At 36.8% G+C, this 15,925-nt stretch overlaps 1 protein-coding gene across 1 annotated transcript in view; it reads right to left on the reverse strand.

The window, feature by feature from the left end:
* Nucleotides 1-15,925, reverse strand: part of ATP8A2 (ATPase phospholipid transporting 8A2) — a 275,818-nt gene that overhangs the window by 244,696 nt on the left and 15,197 nt on the right. Inside the window, exons 4-12 of the mRNA XM_065730191.1 lie at nucleotides 15,569-15,614; nucleotides 13,522-13,562; nucleotides 11,583-11,656; nucleotides 8,997-9,066; nucleotides 6,640-6,767; nucleotides 5,505-5,616; nucleotides 4,714-4,879; nucleotides 2,307-2,434; nucleotides 1,552-1,629 (exon numbers count right to left, since the gene is read on the reverse strand). Of these exons, the coding sequence (XP_065586263.1) occupies nucleotides 1,552-1,629; nucleotides 2,307-2,434; nucleotides 4,714-4,879; nucleotides 5,505-5,616; nucleotides 6,640-6,767; nucleotides 8,997-9,066; nucleotides 11,583-11,656; nucleotides 13,522-13,562; nucleotides 15,569-15,614 (843 nt within the window). The remainder of the gene's footprint in view (nucleotides 1-1,551; nucleotides 1,630-2,306; nucleotides 2,435-4,713; nucleotides 4,880-5,504; nucleotides 5,617-6,639; nucleotides 6,768-8,996; nucleotides 9,067-11,582; nucleotides 11,657-13,521; nucleotides 13,563-15,568; nucleotides 15,615-15,925) is intronic.

Below are 15,925 nucleotides of genomic sequence, written 5' to 3' on the forward strand. Positions count from 1 at the left end.
ATCACAATGCAGGCTTATTACAGCTTGCTCTGTCTTATGAAAGCTAAAGGAAAACAAACAGGAAAGCTCTTTAACAGTATTATCTCTTATTTATCTGTAAATGCAGATAGGATCAAGTGGTAGGTATTGATTGCCAAAGCTACAGTTACGCTGGATTACACTAGTTGAATGTTCACTGAATCTTTTGGTTGTATTAATATCATAGAGCAAAACAGAAAGTAAAGGTTCCTGAAGAATCTGAAGCGTAAACAGACTCAAGGCTTCCACCTTCCCTAAGTCACAACAAATAAAAATTAGTTGTGAGCTAAATTACAGACTACAATCTTAACATTGAAAGATAAAAGAAACCGGCAACCATTCGGAAGGGATGGTACTAACACAGGAGGCTGTCCACTTAAAGACCAGAATTTTTCTAGATTTGCAGAGTTTTCATCAAGATCTGCAACTCAATTCAGTTCATTTTACCAATGCATTAAATCATCTCTGAATATAGCACTGAAGTGGAGCCTGAGCAAGTCAGAAGTCAAAGTAAATGCCCCAAAATGTAAGAAACTTCAAGTTATTAATAATTCTGACATATAACAAAGCAGAAAACACATTTGATCAAGTGATTACCCTGATTAATATAAAAATTCAGTCTAGTTGCATGGAAGCAATACTAAGCTACTTTTAGAAAAGCATTATAAGGGCCAAAAAGATACATTAAGCCACATAACATTTGCAGGAGACCAAATTGTTGTAGTAACTTCACAACAAAGCAACACAAACACAAATCATATTTTAGCAATTCTAAGGAAAAGGTCAAAAGTTATTGATAGTCATTCTGCTGAGCAGCACACAATGATTATGTATTTTACATACATCATTCACACGAACTATGAAGTTCATGTGGTTTAGTTACATACTTATGATTTTACTGGACAAGGAAAAAGTAGAACTAGGATTTCTCAACGGTACTACACAATTTCAATGGCAAAGTTGTGATCTCCTGCAGCCTTGCTGTGGGAAGCCCTTCCATTCTGACAGCCTCACTTGCAGAAATGCATGGTGTTTGTAACAAATATCTTATAACCACAACTTAATATACAATTGTTATTAAAGGAAAATGGAAAAGCATGTCAAGGAATACAATCTAAGCTGGGAATAAAACTGCATCTTTTTTGACTTGCATTTTTTTTAAGCAGTCAGAAATATGGATAACTAAGGAGGGCCAAGGCTGCTTGGGGCTGCTCTTTAGCCAAGCTTAGTGCTGTATATCCTGTTCTGGTACAGACAGTCACAAGCACAGACACGTCAAGGACAACGTCATATTTGAGAGAAGATAGGAAATACAGACTCAATTCTCAGGCTTAAAACTTTTTGTATGACTTTATATGACCTATAACCCTATCATACCTTATACTGGCAAGACCTGGACTAATGAAAGTGAAGAAGTTGCATTAAGCAAGCCACAATGCAACAGAGTCAAGCACATCTGTACAGCATTCTTTCACATCTTCCATCTCCCCAGACTGTAAAACAAACATTATACTTCAGAAAGTTTTTGCTTACCTGCCCAAGTTCCTCATTCAGATTTGAGGTTCTGGCCATTGCAGGTGTGTCTGTTTCAGGATAATACATATCCATGTCCTGAAATGAGAGCAAAATTAGATGTCTACTAGGCAAATTGAACATTAAAGTCTCAAATCTTCTGTATTTTAGAAGAATCACTATAACTTTTCTGGAAGTTCAAGGGTTAATCCATACCAAGATAAGGAATATCTCTCTTCTACTTGTTAGCATTCAGCTCAAGAGGTGTGGGTTTTTCCAGTATGTAACTGAAGAAATACATACTTAGAAAGTCAAAGCTTGCCTGAGTAAAGGTATAACCATTTTGTAGCATAAGGCACCACCAACTCATGTCTTTAGAGAAATATCATAAATATCATGACTCATACCAGAGTGATCTGAATGCCTCAAGATTTAAAAGAATAAAAACAAACATGCAAATAAAAAAATCCTCCTCCCCCAAATGAGTCTAATCTTTCTCTCTGCTGTGGTTGAGGGAAGCTATAGGGCACCATGAGTAAGTCAGCTTAAAGACTTCCCTCATCCTCAAAACCTAAAATACATGAAAGCAATCATTTATACAGCAGAGCTCCCTACAACAACATCTTTTCATTTCTTCTGGAACACAGTACCAATACAAAATAAATCCTCTTAATTTTGTCCTGCCCTCAAAACCAGGAATTCTGGTAAAGATTTCAGGTTTTTTATGTCATTTTGCAAAAGTGACTGCAATAAATCTATCCTTGTTACTTACTTACCCAATTTATGAAAAGAGCTTGAGTGAATTTGACAACTTCTAACGTCACCAGAAGACTGATTGGAATAAGGTTGTTGTACAAGATTATAAATGTCAGCAGATTGTACCCAAAGTTGACAGACAGCATTTCTGTGGACAGAACAACATAAGACAATTACGCAGAAGGCAGATATCTGAGTGGCAAGGTATAGGGGCAACCATCTTTCAGTAGTTGGCCTGATTTAGTAGCACTAAAATAACTAGTAAGTGTGTTAGCTTAGCATAAAGGTCTTTTTAATATTGATTTGAATATTGCATATATAAAAACACCCACAGAACACATGCCTGAAGATACAGAATACTATGTCAGGTGAAGAACAAAATTTGTATTAGAGATAAGAACACATTCTGAGAATATTTAGCTGAACAGATGGTGAGATGTATGATGTTCCACACTGTAACCTAAAATTAGAGATTTATCTAATGTGTCAATTACTCCAATTAAGAGCCAGCAATACCACTCATATCATAGCTTTACCCTTCAGAAACTATCCTGGATGGAATTTAATTCCTCCGTGGAATTAAAAACAAAGAACAAAATTTGTTTTGAAAGCTGCCAGTATTGGCAGACTTGAGAAGTCATTCTAAAGAAATATGAGCAAGCAAGATGACACAGACATCCAGAGAACAAACTAATTGAATCCTGCTTAGGCAGAAGAGCTCTTCATAACAAAGTTGGGCAGGTTGCCCAAATAGTGCAACTGCTCCTAAAGAGATGGAAAAGCATTTATTATCAGCAGTCAGAACAGAAGTGCTTCAGGAGAGATGTAAGATAACAGCTCCTCTCTTCTCCATGGCGCTGACCACAGCCTCTTTACAATAGACATAGTCACCATGTTTGCATTTTGCACTGTCACTGAAGCATAGGGAGGCACAGAACAATGGGGTCAGGGCCCATAATTAAGTAACCAGAGATGAAGGCACAGAAGCAAACCAGGAGCAGATAGAAGCCAAGAAGTTGCAGTCTGGACTCAGGCACCTCCAGGTGTGAGCATGTGAGTTTCATACCTCTTATCAATTAATATAAAGAATAGAAACACACCTTACTAGAATTTTTTTTCCCCTAACACAATCTTTACAGAAATTAAATATGAAAATTCCAAATCTAGCCTGACAAAAGTATTTCCCATGTGTAATGGTTACAGATATCACAGAAACTGTGTGTTCATTTCCAGGAAAGCACCTACAGAGATTACTAACCCATTCTTGTTTATTACAGGTTAAACCTGTTCCAAATTAGCACAAGCTCACAAGTTTGTTTCCCTCATCTTTCTTTCTTGCCATTTGAAGGCACAAACTCAAACTTCCTCATTAAAAAGCAAGGTGAATGGTGGAAAATATAATTTGATAACTTTCAATATTGCTACTAGAAGACACTGCAACTACCACAAATTAGAGTCAAGTCTGAGCCACTTCCATGCTCTTCCTATGAAAGATTTCCCCCAACCAGTTACTACCATAATTGTGCTTTGTCTTAAAAGTGCTGAAGATACTTTTTGCCATCTGTTTCTACCATCATGAGCAGAAAGACACTTTGCAGTGAGAATCATTTTCAGATTTGCATCTCAAGATGTTTTTAACAATACATTTCATAACCAGCTAATATAACCCTCAAAACATAAGACTAATAGCCAGTGATGCATTTCATTCCTAAGTATTTGCATAATGTCCATTTTTTATATCTGAGCTAATTAATTCAAGGATTACAAATGAAACCAAAAACCCCCTTTAAGCATACTAACCAATCAGTTCTCATTACAAATGACAGACATCAGAAGCCAAAGTGACTCAAACATGACCAAAGTCACAAGTACAAAAATCACAAGATTTAGCATGCACTCAGGTTCTCTACAAAAGATTAGCGTGTAGAAAAACAGAGGGAAGAAAAAGCTGCATCTAGACAAATACTTTTCTTCCAAATAGATGCAAAAAGTTTAAGTCAGCCCCATCAAGATGGATGCCTTCCATCTTACAGTCATGTACAATCCATTTATGATACATTTGGCAACAGTACACAATCTGCTCTAAAAAAATTCTGTGGAAATGCAGATGCATAGGTTCTCCACAGAGGTGGACACCAAACATCACTCTTGTTTCTCTTCTGTTTCTTTCCTGCTCCCTGCATGGAAGCCCAGTGATATTTACCTAACCTTTAAAACGTTATATTAACACAAGCCTCACTGGCCAGTTAACTTAAGCCAGTCTATACTCCAAAAAATAAAACAAAATGGCCATCAAAAGTTAGTACCAGGCATTGTTTCTTAAGTTCCTTTCTTTCTCAGCTTCTCATTTTATCAATTCATTTGGCAGTTAAGACCCTGGCTGGCCATACAATCTGAGACATCCCAACACACAGCCAGTGTACTCACTGTTAGAGCCAAGGTACCACACGACTTCACCGTGTGTTCTGTTCCATAATAAGGCACCTACAGAACTCACAAGGGCCATCACCAGGAGAATACAGAACAAAACCAGGATCTGCATGTTGGTTACTTTTTCCACATTTGATCTCTTCAGAGGTGCTTTGGTTGAATTCTGAACAGCAACAGAAAGGTAAAGGGTTATACAAACAGTTGCAAAAGCAAGTTAATTCTTTATTTTTAATGTCAGTTATAGAACTTAGTAGTTCAGCTCTATGTGGATGAATTTTGAATGCGAAGACCAAAAAAGCCAGAATAGTAGCCAGGAGTCCATACAGCTGCTAAACAGACAAAAGATTGGAGGAAGAGAAATATGCAATGCTAAAGATCTCATACGCTCTCCTGGCTGTCCATCCCTCCCCTCCCATTGACCATCAGCAAATGTAGGCAGAAAAAGCACTCCAAGCTCTCCCTTCCACTAAGACAATCTGTAGTCTTAGCCTGTCTCTATTCAAGTGTTAAAATAGTAAGCAGCCACTACCATTTCCCTAACTGCTAAAGCGCAGTTTTAAATGCTGTATAACCAATAGGCAATTTAAAAAAATAAAACATTTTGTTTGCATATTAAGAAATACACTTCCATTAGTTTTTGTACATATACAACTGTAAGTACAATAGTATCCTTGTACTCCACATGCTTCTACTTAAACAGCTGTAAAGGATCAAACCATTTCATGAACTCAGGTACAAAAGACAAGTAGAATACAGAAAAGAACACACTCCAAATCTTAAAGACTCACCTGCATGAGTTTTGTATCAAATCCTGTATACACAACAATTCCCAAGACCCACTGAGTGTTTCTCAGTTGTGCACCTCTTAGTAAGATCTGGTCTGGACCAACTGGAACTGGGCTGCAAAGCAAGAAGCAAACATCTCTCAATTCTTGATAACGATTTAGGAAAATTGTTCTCCTTTCATCTTTAGCTTTCTCCCACCCCAAGAAAAAAAGGAAAGCATTTTAATCAAATTATATTGCCCACCCCCTTATAATTATACACTATATAATTATTTCATTGCTCTGTTGAAAGCATAATCTATGATAAGCACAGCAGGAAGAAGTTGATTCTCAGGAACTTCTCGTTTCCCAAAACTTGAGAACTTGTGGCCACTGTAAACCTAAGCTCTACTTCACTTTGGCTAATAAATTCCCTTTCATATCAAAGACAGAGAAACATCACACTTACAGACACCCACTCAAAGCACACTATAACTGCATACATGTCATTAAAGAAGCATTTTGGGAGAGTTGTATTACCCATGTGATTTTTCAAGTAATATGCAAGTGATCCTTTACTTTTCTTGCATCTGTCACTATTCTGCTTAGTCACTCAAGTAATACAGTTTTGGTGCAAGGAAATAAGGCCAGTAAGATGAAATCTGTACACTCCCATTGACACTTCAAGTTCTATTATTTAAAGGCCTAAAATCTATTTTCACAGTTCTTTCCTTTCAAGGGCTGCAACAGATCCTAGTCATATTGACAGAAACTCCAGACTCTGGAACTATTCTCTCATATTGAACTGAGCTTGAGGCAGCTTTTAGCTCCTGTTGGAAGATAAAGTTTTCCAGTTTCCTCTGCACCTCTCCTGTTACAAGACAATCCTAAAAACATAACCATTTCCTTTACTCCTTCCAAAGTGTCACTTCAGGAAAAGATCAGCTATGATTTCAAAGCAGCCACATCTCCCATAGCCAATGGAAGACTCCACAGAAAGGCAAAACTACATCATCCTAAACTAGCAAATGCTGATTCACAGCCGTTCATTGTTATCCTTTTCTACTACGTCACCTACATACAGATACATGATCAGGAAAAGCATGCAGGAATTGTTTGTCATAACCAAAGGAGTTTATGACTGTTTCCACACAGATACCTGTGACCATCTAAGCGTAAGGTTCCGGTGAAGTCATAGAGATGACGGTTTGGTCCTTCACATTCTACCCTTCCAGATACTTTCATCAATTCCTCTCTTGACTGGAGACTAGCAGTTTGAGACAATCCCTGCAGAGATCAAACCAAAGAAGATTCTTGTCAAAAACTGCTTTTAGAAGGCAAGAAGGTAGGAAAAGTTACTTTCTTCTAATATTTTATACAGTAAATTTGCTTGAGTGTTCTGTTGGGTTTTTTTCACATTTTGTGTTTTTATTTTCAGATGAGTATACCCTAACTTTCCTTCAATATTTAACTATTACAAGCATATGTAAGCCTGCTTACAGAGACTGCCTTAAATCCCTCTACCCAGAAAGCCTACACAATCTCTGTGACCCAGAGAATCACAGAAAATTCATATCCATAAAGCACAACATTGCACAAGTGCAGGAGGAAGTAGGAGACAAGCAGTCTAAACAGGCCTGGCTTTTCTCTCAAAGTACAGCTCTGCTGATGTGTTACTGCTGCTAAATATAGTCACTCCTAAGTGTAGACTCTTATAGGTCACTACAGCCATTATGTTCTGATCTTACTCAAGGTTAATTTTCAAGCCAGCACGCAGCTCTAATCTAACATACTGCCACTCCATCTCATGGACTGCACACACAATATTCCACTGCTCTTCAACTCCAAACACCTCCACTTGGTTAAGAGCAATCCCCTTTGAGTGTCTTTTGTCAGTTTGACCACAGCACCACAAGCCAGAAGTTTTTAAGAGAAGTGCCCCTACCAGTTCCTTTTTGTATGTTGTTTTTTTTAAACTCTATTCTCAGGATGAAAGCAGATAAAATCCAGATAAAATTCAGATAAAATCTGATCCAGAAGCAGATAAAATCTGTCAGGAATATATGATTTGATCTACTGGGCTGACTCAGATCAGAACGCCCTTTAAAAGCTATACATGTGTTATTTGCTTACTACATTTTCACAAACGTAGTAAGCAAATAGCACATGTATAGCTTTTAAAATGTATATACATTTTATTTTTTTTTAAAGGTGTTATACACTTCATCTTGAAATCCCAATACAATCAAACTCATTTTTTATAACTCTCTAGGAAAGAGGGCAGAGATTCTCAACTGCTTCTAAACATCATGATGAATAGGATTTTGTCAGCAAAACTAGAAATATCCAACTAAACTCCATTACATACCACAAACAGGGAACGAATTAACTGAAGCATAATGAAAAGCTCCTCTGAGCACTCCAGAGGGAGAAATAACAGAGTGGTGTATGTGACAGCAGAAACTCTAGCTCTGACCACAAGTACAGGCATTTTCTATCTTTTTAACAATAAAACCAGCATTTGAGTACCTGAATCCTGCTTATTCCTTGGAAGCACGGTGTACCAACTCAGCCTCTTGATTAAGTTCTTCATACTGAATTACTAAGAAGTGCTTGGGTTTTCCAGTAAAATTAGTATTAGCAAAAAGTTGCTTGATAAAAATTCATCCATCAAAAGGCACAAATTGCTCAGAATGTCACCTCCAGTTTCAGAGGACTAGTAGTAATACTTCAGTTTTATTACAAAGGATTATAGCGACTTCCCCAAAAATAGAGAAATGTTAAAAGAAAGAAGTTTCACACTTAGAAAGTTGTTGCTTTCAAGAAGTGCTTTTACATAATAACTCTGCCTTTAGGCAAAAAACTATCATGGTTTAGGGAAAGCAAGAGGCACAAATAGATTCTTCCACTGCCTGGAAGTCTATTATTCCAAAGGCCATTCCAACAGATCCCATTTATCATTTTTTAGTCTATATCTTCCAAATAAGAGCAAGACCAATTATTTCTCAGTACAAACTGAGAACAATACAAACAATAAGCCAGAAAATTCCTGCCAAGTTTGTCCCAACCGCAACGTCATACACATTTAAGAGTGACACCTCAGTGCCTTCTCAGTATTAGTGCTACACTTAATTCTGCAAGACAGAGGGAAAATCTATTTGAAATGTTTTACTCAAGTCAGGTTAAAAGTTAATGCTATCATAACTGGTAGGAAAATTGGTTGAATCACTCTGGACCTCAAGCAAAATACTACCAAGGTCTGCATGATTTACCTTTGTAGGCTTATACCCTCCCTATTTCCTTCAGATTAGTTCCTTAGACTTGTACATGAATCATTACTGCTTGGGTTTCTAACTGTTGAGTAAAAAGGTTTACAGTAACCTGGAAAGAGATGCATAATTTTTTTTTTTGTCTGTCTTGTTTTTAAACAGCTCTAGTATGTTGTCATAGCACCTACAGTCTGCTTAGTAGACAGCACTAGACACCTAGAGGAAAAAAAATGGCAAAACATTTTACCTGTCGTATTTTAAGATTTGTCTCCCCATCAAGATTTGCTGTTTCAATATAGCACATGGCTTGAGGTTCACTGTAAAGAATATAAAAAGATTTTTGATACTGAAAAAATATTACTTTTTATACACTACATTTGCATTAACTTGTCCACAATATATGTCTTCAGTACTCTAAAGAGAAAAATCACATTGGTAGTACTCAACTACAAATGAACCAGTTGAAACTGTATATGCCATTGAATCTGAATGTTCTCATGCATTTAATTGTACAAAAAGACAGGACTAAATCAGGTTAATAAGAATTTAACAGATCAGGATTTATTTAGATTCCTGAAGTTAATGTTTTATGTTGCAGTCCACAAAAATCACCTGAGGTTGCAAGAACTATGCATAGATGAAACACTAATTAGCAAACAGCATAAGAGGATACACTTAGAAGAAGAGAGGAGTGCTCTCTGCCATTGACTTTGTGAACCACGCATACTAAAGTTGTGACCCACAGGGCCATCTTATAGTTGAGGAATTTCTGGGCATACATCTGAAGTCACTGCTGAACAGCTCCTCCCCACTTCGTAGAGAAAAGTTTGATGAGACTGAAACTCAGGGCTGTGATTTGTGTCTTTAAAGACGCTTTTGCCTTTACCTAAAATGGCAAAAATTCTTCCTCACTGATGCAGGCAATTTCAATTAGTCATGATCTTACCTATATCTAAATGGAACAGCTGTGCATAAGCACCTGTAATTAGGAAACATAGTTCTATCACATATTACTTCCTGACACACTTAGGACTGGAAAGTTTTGGCACCATCAAAACTGTTTTCATCACTGGCTTCTCATGCTGTTAGGGAACATCAGTTTCCCATCTGAACCCAAATATCAAGTGTAAGGAAAGTGATAGACTGAAGAAGTAAGTGATGTTGCTATTTGCTTTCCAAAATAAACAATTATTTTAACTGCAAATGTACTTAATCAGCAGGAGTCAGTAGCAAATGCTGCTTAGGAAAAGCTTTGTTACAAAACAGGCACATATATATAACAGTAAGAAGATTGTTTTTTCTCTCCATGAATTGTTTCTTCAAGAAGAAAGGTGCAGAATCTGTTCTCTCTCTCCTCCTATGTCAGCAAACTGAGTCCAAACTCAATAAAATCACAGTGTATTTTCAATTCAACTTCACTTGTTAGAAACACTTTATCCACTACAGCTGAGGTTGTTAACTCAGGGAGAACTCATAAAATGCAGTTTCTTGTATTTCCACAGAAACGTAAAAATGTTTCCATACAAAGCTGTGTTTGGATTCAAATTACTTTTTATTTTTCCTTCACAAAAACTTATTCTGTATGCAAACTTTATTTGATGTCACCTTTCTTCTATGAGGCAAAGAAAAAAAGAAGAAACAATTGTTTACTTCAGCTCTCACAATCAGTTCAGACAAAGCAAAAAATCCCACCCATTCAGAGCATGCAAAGCCTTCTGGTGAACTGAGGACACTTAGCATTGTCATTCAGAAGAATTATGGAAATTATACCAATTGTAGAGCAGAACTGCCATAGTGAACGCTATTTATTTCAAGCAAAGCTTCTCCTGAAATTCAAATACTTTGGCTCTAATTCTTCAGTTACGTGATTAGCAGTGATAGCAGGTTAGTAGAATAACATACAACAAAAAGCTGACCCATGCAAGTTAAGGCATATATCAAAGATTTTGGGTTGTTTTTTAGTACAGTATAAGAAGTTCAAGCAGAACCAGTATTTCTGAACACCAAAACAGAAAGTTACTGACAGTCACCTAACTAACTGCATATGAAGGCTGAAAACTGCTTATTATAAAAGAGGGTTTTGTTTTAAAAATACTATGTTGTAAACCACGGAATTAAGGCACCTCTATCCTTGATCACATAACATAGTTTGAAGAGACTGAGCCTCCCACTTCTGAGTACCAGTGAAATGCTTCCGCTCATTTTCCGCTGTATCATAAAAAAATTGTCCTATCTCGATCAAGGCAAAAGGAACAGTACTCAGTTCACTGCTGCTGCCATAATAGAAATGATTCAGCACAGGTTTGTGTTCAGCAACCCAAAGACAACAAGCACATGAATGAAGCCCAAAACCCATGCTGCTGGCTAGCTACTTAAAAGCCATCTGGTCCAGCCTTCTGAAATTACTGTTTGAAATGCTTTAGAAGAAATCCTTGAGCAGCAGGAAAATATGCTAGAAATTCAATGGAATTAATTGGAAGAAAACTTAAGTTCCCTTGATTAAATGGAGGGGGTCCTCAAAAAGCCAAGAAACAAACAACTGCATCAACCTTGCGCAACACATCTTCCATCTTCAAAACTCAGTGACAGACTTCGTATATTACAAGCACATAACACCACCCAGTCTTAAAGAGGCCTTCTTTCTGAGGAACCTATCAGCAATGCTAAGAAAATCACTGCCTAGTAAAGCATGTTTTACCCTTGCCGGAGTTTTATTTTAAGATGTGGAGAAGATGTAGTATCATCTGATGCCTGTTTTTATTAATAGTAAATACAGAGTTTAGAGTCCTCTGTACCTCAGTTCATCAGATACTTCCACACCCAAACAGGATACCTGGAAGATATAATGATCATGTCTGCTGGAAGATGTTGCCCATTGGTGACCTTCACAATATCTCCTACTGCTACCTGTTGAATCAGGGACAGGGGTGCATAGCATGGAAAAGAAAAACAAACAGTTTGCTTGTCTGGAATGTTAGTTTGTTATTGTCCTTCACCCAACAGAACATAATCATGCACAAAACAACTGTGGACAGTGCTACTGAAAGTCAGAGTACCTTTCACTGCAAGATCATCAGTCGAGAATCAAAGCTTTCCATTTTCTAAAGGCAAAATAAGCTACATATATATATATACATATATATATTTATCTGTAGAGAATACACAATAGAAAAGTATGAACGTGTGCGGCAACTTTTAGTAGAAGTGATTGTTTGCTGTAATTCAGCTGTTACCCAAATCTGAATAAATTTTTTTTCATTTAAATTCAGTCTTATCTAAGCTATTGAAAGATTTTTCCTGGTTAAAAAGTACCTTCATTAAACTTGATTGTTTTCAAATATCAAGAGTTTCTTTTATTTTTTCTCCATGTTATTAACCCACTCAGTCTTTGTTATCTCCCTAAATGCTCTTTAGATGCACTGCTTTTAACAGTCACTAACAAGAAGCTTTGTCTCACATATAGACAGCATCAACCAGTTCTTTTGTGACCTAAAGTCACTTGAGATTTATGAAGTCTTAATTTTTGGAGTACTGAAAACCTAAGAGTTTCCAGAACCTGTTACAGGAGTCGCACATACTTGGTCCTTCTACAAAACCCAATGCAACTTTCTCAAGACAGTAAGCCACAACTGCCTAATGTGTATCAGTTTTGACCATCCCACATACTGCTTACAGCCCAAAACATCCTTCAAATACTTGAACATAAATAAATTGATTAAAAATGAAACAGATGGCATGATTGAACAGGGACATTCATTAGTCTTATCTGGATCCCACTGAAAACAAATTCCCTTGAAAGCAAAGATATATAAAGCTTATCTTATAAAGATAAGCCCAAGAAATATCAGAAATCTGTCTTAAAGTAAATATGTTGATAGTACATAACAGTTATTCCCTAAAACATATACAAGCATGGACAATATGAAAATGCAAGAAATAGATAAACTCGAGAAGTATTTGGGAAGACAGAGTACAAGAAAAAATAAAACAGATTCCAGGCTCAACTTCAAATATTATCTTTGAGTTCACTGCCTTCACTTCAAATAGGACATGGAACAGCATAAATAACCATAACCGTGAGGCCTCAGAATCCTCAGAGATCTTTATGTTGTAGTTTAACACTTCAGCAGAATTGCATTTAGGTCTCCTGAGGTAAGACTCATTTCTCAGAGGTTACAGAAGACTGTACTTTACCTTCACCTATTAGTTAACAGAACTCATTTGGTCTTTAAAAGGAGTTAACAGCCACAATTACATCAGTACATACTGAGGGATTTCAGAAAGTTCTATAAATGAATCTCAGCTTGCCCCAGAACTAGGTTTCAATACAAACTTCATTCAGGGGTGCTGAATGTGGCAGCAGGGCTTGTGTTCCTTACTTGAGTAAACAATTAGCCTCAAAGTGTAAGAACCTTTTAGCACAGGAACAAAAATAAGCCTGTCAGACTTCCAAGAGAAGTAGAGTATTGCAGTGAAAGTTACTCTTCTAGACATAGACTGAAAACAAAATACTATTTATACACCAAAACATACTAACTGTCAAGCAAGAATACAACAGTTTCATAACACTTGTTTGAAATATAGTATTAAGATATGAAAATAAGTATCTAGAAGCTGTGCTCAGGGCAACTTTTGCCATTACAGCAGGAAGGATCCCTCCCACCTTAAGTAACAGGGCACCCATAGGACATACTAACTCTAGGCCAACATCTTTGTTCCAGCAAGAAAAATTCTTGAACGCTTTCTCCTTCTCCATCCCTGATTTTATTTACCTCTTTCCACACGATGTCCTGCCACATCCCATTTCTTAGAACTGAAAAGAAAATGTAAACTTAGATCAGAATAAATACCCAAAGTTCAGACAAACTTCAAAACAATTATCAGCACAGAACATGGTCTGTTCCCTAGATTCAATGTAATCTCCACATACACCACATGAAGCTGCCCAAGGCATGAAACACTGGCCCCAAAAGCCCAAAAAGCCCAACACACTTCAGCTCCTAGCATAGTTGCACATGCTCATTTGAAGAACAAATTTAAGTTGGGTTTCCTCCAAAGGCAATTTAATTCATATATACCAAACCTACTCTGAAACCAAGTCAACACATTCAGTGGGAAACTGAAAACAGGGAACATGCTTTGAAGCTACACAAAAAAGATTAAAAGATCAAAAACTAAACAGAGATGAATGCAAAGTCTATACATATGTTAATGAAGCAAACATCTGGTCACTACAGGTGGAGCTAAGCAGACAATGGATGTCTACTTGAGAGTAAACATAATTGCTCTCTATATTGATGATATGGCCAAGACCTCACTCAGCTGCATGAGGAGTATCTAAAAGCACATACAGAACCTAAATTTAAAACACCTTAATTCCACTCTGAACGTAAGTAAGCTTTTCGTACTTAAAATACACTTTTTCATTCTCCTTTCTAACCTGCCTCTTAAAAAAATGATGACAATTTCAAGTAGTATATTTTGAAAACTGTATTTAGAATACAAAAGCAAAAAATTAAAGTTGAACTGCACCAAGCAATTGTTTTTCAATTGCTAAGTTCTAGTTAGATTCATAAGAGTATCTTGAGTTCTTTAGGCTGCCTCTCCACAATTACTATGATGAGCTTCCTCTAAAGTGTTTGTTAGCACATGTTCTCTACCCATAAATGGATTAGACTGAACTGCCTGTATGACCTTGAAAAGAGCAGCTTCCAATGGTATCTACAGAAAGTTCTGTTGTACTACAAGCCGTATTCTGCAGATTTCTCAAGATTAATAACTGCATCTGCAACATTTTCTCAAACTTGTAGGAAAAAAAAATACCTTGAAGAACTGATAAAGCAGTGTTTTCTTTGATGTTCACTTCAGTGACCAATATAACCTCTCAAGCACAAAAGAATAATGCACTGAAAATATTCCTGGATATATTTTGTCAGTTAAAAGAAGCATGGACCTAGCACGTTGTTTTGATCCTCATGTCCTGCTAAGTGCTTCTTTAGCTTTTTGACACTTAAACTATATACAGAATCATAGAAACATTAAGCTAGAAAAGACCCTTAAGATCACCAAGTCCAACTGTCACCTAACGCTTCAGAAGGAAGATGCTCTACTGAAAGTTCAAGTCACTTTGTTTTTAGTTTTACATACAGAGCTGCACTGTGGAATGCCTGAGAACAATGAGATTCCGTGACTGCTGAATGGCTGTGGGGTAGCAATAATAAATCCCTACTATTTTCCACACAGGCTTTCAGTTAAGGGAAAAGAAAATGAAAATCATGTCTTGAGGTAATCAGTACCAAGCAGTTTCAATACATTAGGGATAAACATAGGCATTTAGGGGAAGTCTGTGTTATTCCTTTCTTTCACTGACACTTCAAAGAAAGCACATCCACAGAATACCCAGAGTTCTTCCTATATTTTAAGGGCAGCAGCATGAACACATATCTATATGAATATCCTTTGACAGAATCTTTAATAGCCTCCATGGATTTTAAACAATCAAGGAAGTACTCTGGAAGAGGAGAAAATTGCTCTTCTTTTCACGGAGGAGCTGAGAACTGCATGACTTCAGACAACCCTGAAATTAAAATCAGCTTTTATATTCTAAAAGCTTACCTCTAACCTCTCACTCCCAGCTGTCACACAGTCAGCATCAAATATTTTTTATGGGGCAGTGCTAACACTAGTAACTACCTACCCCAGGAAGTCATGTACTTACCACCATAATGACAGTTTCAGCAACAGAAGTCTATATACTAAAAAAAAATAATCTGGTATTCACTATTTGCACTTCAAATATTTATGACTCTTTAGTCTTACCAACTGTTTTCTTTTTGTTCACTGCGCTGTCTGCCTTATGCCTTTTCTGCAAGAAAAATATTTCATTACACCTCATTTCATTACAGATTCTAAAAACATTAGAGCTAGAAACATGACATGTTACAAGAAGATACACTGGGTCTTTCTTGCCTGTATGTTTTGAAAAAGCCATACCAATCACCTAAATCCAAATGGTTTACAAACAAAATCATACAATTTCGAAGTGACACTCTCCATTTTGGCAATCAGACATGAATATGGATTGGCAGCAGAAAACTGATGTCTCCAAAATTGTTTTTTGAAAGAAAAAACAAAACAGTAAGCAACAGTATATTTAGATGACAGTTGGAGTATACA

Source organism: Cyrtonyx montezumae, unplaced genomic scaffold (assembly GCF_038088225.1).
Source record: "Cyrtonyx montezumae isolate F1298 unplaced genomic scaffold, pur_monq_1.0 scaffold_12, whole genome shotgun sequence".
NCBI lineage: Eukaryota > Metazoa > Chordata > Aves > Galliformes > Odontophoridae > Cyrtonyx > Cyrtonyx montezumae.